The sequence below is a fragment of the Rhea americana genome, unplaced genomic scaffold (assembly GCF_003343005.1).
Source record: "Rhea americana isolate MKP2758 unplaced genomic scaffold, rheAme1 scaffold_111, whole genome shotgun sequence".
Taxonomy (NCBI): domain Eukaryota; kingdom Metazoa; phylum Chordata; class Aves; order Rheiformes; family Rheidae; genus Rhea; species Rhea americana.
Window position 1 is genome coordinate 1,185,621 of NW_028185162.1, and position 8,391 is coordinate 1,194,011.

At 53.5% G+C, this 8,391-nt stretch overlaps 1 protein-coding gene across 2 annotated transcripts; it reads left to right on the forward strand.

Moving 5' to 3' along the window:
• The first annotated feature begins 6 nt into the window (after positions 1-6).
• Positions 7-8,391, forward strand: P2RX1 (purinergic receptor P2X 1). Of its 2 annotated transcripts, XM_085314527.1 has the most exons (13): positions 7-161; positions 649-796; positions 1,139-1,210; positions 1,700-1,769; positions 2,301-2,397; positions 3,286-3,366; positions 4,639-4,780; positions 5,824-5,954; positions 6,221-6,311; positions 6,801-6,866; positions 7,549-7,641; positions 8,150-8,197; positions 8,315-8,391. In XM_085314527.1, exons 1-12 carry the CDS (start codon positions 25-27, stop codon positions 8,192-8,194), a joined length of 1,173 nt encoding a protein of 390 aa, XP_085170653.1. In that variant the 5' UTR covers positions 7-24; the 3' UTR covers positions 8,195-8,197; positions 8,315-8,391. The 2 variants fall into 2 exon arrangements, with proteins under 2 accessions (XP_085170653.1, XP_085170645.1); XM_085314519.1 differs by having other exon boundaries at positions 8,150-8,385.

The following is an 8,391-nucleotide window of genomic DNA, read 5'->3' on the forward strand; positions in this document are numbered from 1 at the left end:
AGGTGCCCGTGCCCCGCCGCAGCCATGGGGCAGAAGTGCATGGAGAACGTGTCCTCCTTCCTCTTCGAGTACGACACCCCCCGCATGGTGCTGGTGAGGAACAAGAAGGTGGGACTGACCTTCCGGCTGATCCAGCTCATCGTCCTGGCGTACATCATCGGGTAAGGAGCGCCGCCCGGCTTTGCCACCCGCTGCCTTTTCCCAAATCGCTGCTTTGCCACCTTTCGGCTTAAAGGCAGCCCAGGTGGGCACAGTGCCTGGATTTTTTTTTTTTGCTCCCACTTCCCAGGAAAGCCCAGCCGCAGCGTGGTCGGCCCATCGCACTGAGCGATCCGGGGTGCTGGGCACAAAAGAAAAAAAAAAAGCGTTTTGCTTTTGAGCTGTCTCCCTGCCCCTCCTCGGTCCTTATCGCATGTCCCCGAGGCCATGGGCTTCCTTCCCCTTGCTCTCGGCAGCCGAGGTGGCCCAGCTGCAGCCCCAGGGACGGCTGCCACAGGGTGGGGAGGGCGGCTCTCTAAGGAAACACGGCTTGAGCAACCGAGCTCAAACTGGGCCTGGCAACCCAGTTTCCCGTTGTCCCCTCCAGCAGCTGTCCCCGCATCCGGCCGTGGTGCCCCGCGCTCAGTCGGCCGCCTCCCTTTGCCTTAGGTGGGTTTTCCTCTACGAGAAGGGCTACCAGACGCAGGACAGCATCGTCAGCTCAGTGTCGGTGAAGCTCAAGGGGCTGACGCTGACCAACGAGAGCCGCCTGGGCCCCCACATCTGGGATGTGGTTGATTATGTCTTCCCACCGCAGGTAAGCAGGCAGCACAGGCGGTGGCTGGGTTTTCCCCTGCCCGCTGTGTTCCCCAAAGCTGTGGCTGGCGGCTGCACCAGCAAARCGTTCCTGCGGCTGCAAGTGGGTTGTGTCCACAGCCAGCTTCTGCCCGCTGTCAGTGCCGCAGAGCACCACGGTGATGGACATCTTGAGAGGAGACCCTCACTGGCCTCCTGGGCTGGTGGCAACACATCTCCTGCTCCTTGGTGGTATGACACCTCCCCAGAGCCACCCACCAGCAAGTTTTGGAGTTACATCTGGAGGAAGGTGAGAGAGGAAAACACAGTGCTAGGTCTGAGCTTGGTGGGTTTGTCTCTGCAGGGTGACAGCTCTTTTGTGGTGATGACCAACTTCATTATCACCCCTGGACAAAAGCAAGGAATGTGCCCTGAGGTAAATGCTGCTACTTCCATCCTGGGTCTCAGCTTTTCATGCTTAAGGTCAGGTTGTGGCAGTGGTGTTGAGGAAGGAGTAGGCTTTGCTGCTTTTCCTCACATCAAGAAGTTCAGAGAGGGTCTGAGATGGGCTCCATGCTGTTATTAGCTTGCAAGCGTGATGGGGCAGCTGTTCTGCTGAAAATGGCCAGAATCCACTTTTCTTTTCTTCCTTTCTGGAGCTCATTGAGCAGAGCAGACTCAAGGCCATGTCCAGTCTGGAAAAAAGCACCTGTCCCAGGCTTAAAAAAAAAACATTCCCACCTCTTCCTTAGTTGATGTGGCCTCCTTAGCCCAGGAAGCGGCGTACAAGGCTCTGGCTGCAGCCAAGCAGCGTTTTCCTTGGGGCGCCCGCAGCAAGCTTTCATCCGCATCATGGGGCAGGAGGGAGAGCCTGGCTGAAGCCCCGGGACGGTGCTGAGCCGTGCCTGCTTGCTTGCCCCGACAGCTGCCGGATGCCGGGCTCTGCGAGCAGGACAGTGACTGCAGCAAGGGGAAGTACAGCCGCCAGGGACAAGGTAGGTGGCCAGCCTGTGTCTCATCAGGGCACAAGGTTCCCGCAGCTCAGGTGCCAGCTACCTGCTGCTCTTGGAGGCCTTGGGTTGGTAGCTGATGGGGCCCACCCAGCATCCCAGGCATGAGTCCCGCCTAGGCTGGCCTTGCTTTTCCTTTCCCAAATATGCCTGAGCTGAAAAACACCTTCCTAACAAAAATTTAATCTAGACTAAAACATTGCCACAAAACTGGCATCTTTCCAACAGCAAGGCATTTTCTGAGATGTATTTAACAAGAAAAATGCTCAGTTGCTCCCCTGTACAATGTTAGTGTAAGAGAAACTCCTGCCCCAAACTGAAGGCTGGAATTAGCTAATCTTCCTATAAAAAGGTGCCAAACCACCTGGTACTCTGTGCCTTGGAAGTCTGTGGTAGGGCTAATACTCCAACCAGATCCCATAAATCCCAGACTTGGTCTATTAAAAGGCAACCAGTATTACACTGGGATTTTCCAGCAGCAGTAGCTGCCTGAGCAGCTGTCTCTCTTCTCTGCAGGCCTTATGACTGGCAAGTGTGTGCATTTCAACAGCTCTGTGAAGACCTGCGAGATCTTTGGCTGGTGCCCTGTTGAAGTAGACTATGATGTTCCTAAGTAAGAAATTATGTTGTTGCCCCCTGTTTTCCAGCCCAGTCCCATGCTCACGAGATGGCACCAGCAGCACGTAGTGTAGGGCTGAGCAAATGTCAAGCTCTTTGCCCTTGCAGTGAAGTCCAAGGCTGGGCAGACAAAATGCTTAAGCATCCCAACATTGCCTATTACAAAAGCTCTGGGTGGATGTAACACAGGTGTCCCTGCTCCTCCTGCACTAGAGTTTGGTGGTTTCTTATGGTCAAACTGCCCAAAGCAGCAACCTGCTCACATCTCCCAGGCCCAGCCAAGTTTGGGCACTGGTGGCTCTTCCCTTCCCAGTCTGTGGATACAGTTCAGAGAGGCTTTCAGGTCTCTGTCAGAGCAGAGAAAGCTCTCTGGGTGTCTCCATTTGGGCCCATCAGTACATACCAGTACCAGCTCTGGTCTCTGTTCATTAATCTGACCATGCCTCTTCCTCTGCCCATGAGTTGTTTTCTAAATCCGACCTCCCTGGCCTACTGTGATGAAGCTCCTGGTAGATGAAACATCCTATTTCTGCCTGACTTCTTGCCATGAGGCTGGAGGAACAGTGTTGAGTCTCCAAGGGAGCCCAGGAAAGGTCCTGGTGACATGAAGGGAGGCACTCAGGGCCATCCAGTAGTCTTCAAGTCACCTCACTGTGCATTTGGGGTTTCTTAACCTCACCAAACTCCCTCTCTGTCCTCCAGCAGGCACTTCTGTCCTTCTCTGAACCTCGTGGAGATCTTTTACTTAGAAAGGGCAGGAATGAGATCACCATTTTTGCTGGGTTCTGCATGTCCTGGTTTGGAAGCATCTCCACCGGATGAGCCCTTCCCTAGAGTCTGGAGAGCCAAGTGATGGATGTGTGTCAATGCTTGTATTTTTCAGCCCTGCCCTGCTATTGGAAGCAGAAAAGTTCACCTTATTCATCAAGAACAGCATCACSTTCCCCAGGTTCAAGGTGTCCAGGTAAGGGGAGGTTTGGGAGGGACAGCTTCTGCTCAGTTGCCCCAGCCGTCGCTCTAGGARGAAAACAGTGCATGTAACTGGACACGTCATATGGAAGATGCAGTCCCTCATCAGCAAAGCCAGGACTTGTCTAACTGCTGCAAAGGTTACCAAATTAGCTGATAGGAACCGAGACATTTCCTCAGTGCCTTCCCTCCCAAATCCATCCTACCTTAGCTGATGGCTGCATTTACAAGAAAGAGGGTTTCTGGGATTACTTTCCCTTGAGTTATGTCATACGCTGCACATGAAAATACAGTTTCTCCTCCATTTTTCTTCTCTCTTCCCCCCAAAGATAATAGTAAAATACCCAGTGTGACAGTGGGAGACAGTGGGAGAGAGCAGACCCGGTCTGCAAGGGCCAACAGGGGAAGCAGGCTGCAAATTCCTGAGCTTGGTGGCCTGGCTGCACTGGAGGCCTGGCTGAGTGCCCACCCACCAGGGTCACAGGGAAACTTCCTGCTTCTGATCACTGCTGCTAATTAACTGCTGAGCATGAATGATGGGATGGGGTTTACCGAGGCACAAGGCTTACACTGGGGTCAGGCAGGCTTCATAGAAAGACTATTTTTAGGCAAAATGGTAGAAGGGGTGGCAGGCAAGAATCTATCCTCTTTCAGCCTTTCCGGATGAGATACCAGAAAAAATTGCTAAATGTTGAAGCTCTAGGATGCATTATCCACGAACTGTTCCAAATGAAAACTATTTGTATATGAAGTATTGCCTGTTATGGAGGAGCTGAAGGGTGAACTAGAGAGGCAGGTGGGAAGGAYGACAGAGGCCACAGGAGGGCTTGCAAACCTTGGGAAGGAAAGAGGAGGCTGCAAGAAGCCAGGGTGCATAGACACAGGCAGCAGCCAAAATAGCAAGTCAAAAGCAGAAGTTGAGAGCACTTCCAGGCAGGAAAACTCAGCAGCCAGCTCTCCTCTGCAGGATGAAGTTCAAGGAGGTTTCAAGCTGTTGACAGAGCAGGAGAAACCAGAGAAGATCAGGCTCTTGCACCTGAAGGAGACAGGCTAGCACAGASGGGGGGCCTTCTGGCCACCTGAGGGATGTCTCAAGCATGAGTCATCCCTCAGGAGGAGGATGAGGCCTGARCAACCTCCCTTAACTGTGAAGTTATCCTGCTCTGAGCCATGGGCTGGACTGGAGACCTCCCAGAGGTCCTTTCTGACCCAAATTATTTAGTCGGTCTGTGATTCAGACTCTTTCTCACTCTCTTTTTCTTCACAGGCGCAACTTAGTTGAGAGTGTCACCAAGCAGTACCTGAAGAAATGCATGTATCACAAAGTCACAGACTCCTTGTGCCCCGTGTTTGACCTGGGATACATAGTGAAGGAATCGGGGCAAAATTTTACTCTCCTGGCTGTTAAGGTACTTAAATTTCAACAGATGTTTCTTGCTGGTATGGGAAGGGGGCCAGCAGGGCCAGCAGAGGAATTGCCCCCAAGCTGTTGAGATGAGAAGGATCTGTTTTCCCAAGGATTTGTGTGGCAATGTCTGAATTAGCTTCTAAAGATTATGAATCTCCTTGGACGTGGCCTAATATTTAAGCCTTTCTGGGAAACTCTCCTGTAAGATTGACAGGATTTGACCTGCTGGCAGTAAATCCAGGATTCAGCTTGTTTTAATTTGTATAACTAATCAGTAGAGCTGCATGGACAAATCCTATTTGTTTGCATTCTGAAACCTCAGCTGAAAAGTCAAATATTGGTCRCTGCCCAGCACAAACTCCACAGCACAGGCGCAAACCCCAAGCTCTGYCCAGCGCTTCTCAGGGCCGTGTGTGAGAATATCTGCATCTCACAGCCTTAAGCCAACTTTGTTATGCATTAAACTAAATGAGAGACTTGCATATATTGAAGATGCAAAAGGAAGAGCCTCCGGGGCTTAGTTAGTACCTGGAGCAGCTCATGAGGAACTGCTACGTGCAAGGAAGGGCTTTGCTTCTTCTTTCTTTCTTTCCCTGGGATGCTAATGGTTTGATGGTTGTTTCTCATCATTTTCTTGACATGCTTTTGCCTGCAGGAAAAAGCTGGCAGGGTGGAGTGGCCAGGTGAGCAAATCTCTCGGTCAAAAGGGAGAAGCCATCTTGCAAGGTCCACAGCAGGGCTGCAATGGTCACTGCTCCTCAGGACCATGCCTTGGACATGGGATGCTGAGCCAGGAGCAAGAGGGCTGGAATTTAGTCATGTATGCGGGAGCAAGCCCCACCGCGTGGGGTGCTGTGCAGGGCGCGAAGCTGGGGCTGCCCAGGAGGGCTGAGGGCAGCGGTAGGGGCCGTGCGCTGTGGAGCGCCTCGTGGCATCGAGGGCCACCTACGTGCATGGAAGAGCTTCTCCCTGTGAGCTGCACAAATCCAGCCAAATGGCGCGAGCATCGCGGCACCCCAGCGAAAYGGCCTCTCTCCGCTGCAGGGGGGAGTCGTGGGCATCACCATAGACTGGAACTGCGACCTCGACTGGCCTGTCCGGCACTGCAAACCCATCTACCAGTTCCACGGCCTCTACAATGATGACAGCAACGTTTCTCCGGGCTTCAACTTCAGGTCGGGGATTATCTTTCCAGGCAGGAGGGGATGTCTTTTGGGATGCTGCAGCACTTACTATGGGAAACAGGGCTCCAGCATTCCGACAGGGAAACAGAGGCACGGGAGGGTGACATGCCCTCAGCCAAGGGTCCTCGGAGGGCATGGAGGGGGCCAGACTGCAGGTGCCGGGGTCCCACCCTGCTCTGCTGCCCGCCGAGCGCCTGATGCCGTGGGGCTGTTGAGTGCCCCAGCTGGCCAGTAAAGCTGCTCATTCCATTGGGCAGGTACGCCAAGTACTACAAAGAGGACGGGACGGACAAAAGGACGCTGTACAAGGTGTTCGGGATCCGGTTCGACATCCTGGTGAATGGCAAGGTGAGGGCGGCCGGGCAGCTGGTGCTCCTCTGGGCTCTCCTGCAGGGTCACCGGYGCCAGGCTGCAAGCCATCATGCTGCCGTGGGAATGCAGCACCTGCCTCTCGCAGCGCCGGGGTCTGGTGCTGGYGAGCACCATGCACGGGTGCCTGCAGCCTCATGGTCCTCTGTAGCCACCAGGGCACATGGAGAGGGGAGTCCCGTTGTATGGGCCATGATGGACAGATGCAGTTTGGTTTCGCCCCAGAAAAGGTCAAAGTGGGTGGGGAGGAACTGTTGGGGTCAGCCCAAAACCCAACCAATCTTATTTTTCTTCTTTGACCAAAGAGCTCCATCCCAGYTCTCATCCAGCTCCAGTTTATCTCTGTGCGGTGGTGAATTTTGTGGTGTGAGATGCTCTTTAGCTGAGCTCCCGTCCACACCTATTGCAGCATTTTCTTTTCCTTGGCTGCTTCTGACGTATCACTTCTTTCTTCTGACTTTTTTTCAGGCAGGAAAATTTGACATTATCCCGACCATGACCACAATTGGCTCTGGAATTGGTATTTTTGGGGTGGTAAGTTCAGATATTTCCAGCCCCTAAGAGGAGACTCAAATTATTCTCCTGGCAGGTGACCTCAGTGGGGCATGTCCCTGAGTACAGYGAAATACCAGTTCCTGCTCAGGCCAGGATGGACGTGCAAAGGAAGAAGGGAGCTGCTCTCTCACCTTGCATAGCTCAGGGAAATAGGTGTCYGCTGACCACAGGCTCATGCAAAGCCTCGTAGTGTGAGCCGCCGTCTTACCTGAGCGATGAGAAGGCTTTTGCGAGAGCCGTGTCTTGGTATCCCCAAGAGTTTCCGAGTTAAAGCCAATATTGGGGTGCTTTGGATGGCTTTTGGAGGTGAGGGGCAGTGTTTCATGCCAGACAGAAAGCCAAGATCCAGGTTGATTGTRGCCACTGAAGGCCACGAAACCGAAGTGTGCTGTGCTCTGGATATACCTGAAGTGGGAGCAATTAATTTCTGTAGACCTAAGTTGTCCGGTATTGAGTCTGGCACGCTTCCCTTTGGTCCTGCGTGCATGCTTGGGCTGGATGCTTTCAAGCAGTGGCTGCACCGTGCATCTGAAGCAGATGCAGCCCCAGTTGGGGGGACAAACTGGGATTTTGGAACAAGGCTGGAAGGTACAAGATGGCCAACGTGGTCTGGAGACCAGCCCCAGCCCACGTTTTGGTTTCTGTCTCGCTTTGATTTAAGGCCTCTGTCCTCTGCGACCTGCTGCTGCTACATTTCCTCCAAGGACGGGACTATTACAAGCAGAAGAAATTCAAATAYGCAGAACAGGAGCCTGTAAGTAAGAGTTCGTCCTGCCGCAGCCCACGGCGGCTCCTGCCTCTGCGCGAGCGTGGATGCGTGTGGGGGCAAAGAGGCCGTTACAAATACAACACTTGCATTGAGGAGCGACCAGGCACCTGCTCTGAGCTAGTTCTCCCTTGGGATTGCCAGAGGCTGGTACCCCTGAATCTCTTCTCCAAAGTTATACAGACCTTCTACGTGAGCCGTTATTAATTGCAAGAGCTCCCGTATTGCCTCAGCAGTCCAATACCAAGTAAAACCTGCCCTGCTTTATGGGAAGCAGCAGTAGACCAGTGCTTGAGCAATCTGGAAAATTTTCCCCTTTTGAGACCATTGCCRCGATTCCGATGCCTACAGAGCATGGATGTGACCCTCAGATTCATCCAAAACCTTGCTCATACCCTCTGGGTTAGAAATGCCTCCTCCATAGGCATTTTTCACTGGTGTTAGTAAGGGCAAGTCTATAAAAAAAAAAAACTGTTTTCTCTCGCTTAACCCCTAGACGAAGTCACATAAGAAGGAAAAGAAGGTGGACAACACGCAGTGAGAGGTGAACGGCGCTGCCCTCGCCCTGCGCAGCCCACCGTGGGCACCCTGCGGCCCCCGGGCAGCGTGGCGGGGGCTGGCAGGACGCGGCGGGCAACGCCGAGCCCTTCTCYGCCAGCAGCATCCGCACCAGCCGACGGACCTGCGCCCTCCTCCTCCTCCCCCAACGCGCGGCCGTCGTCCCCCTTCAGCAGCGCC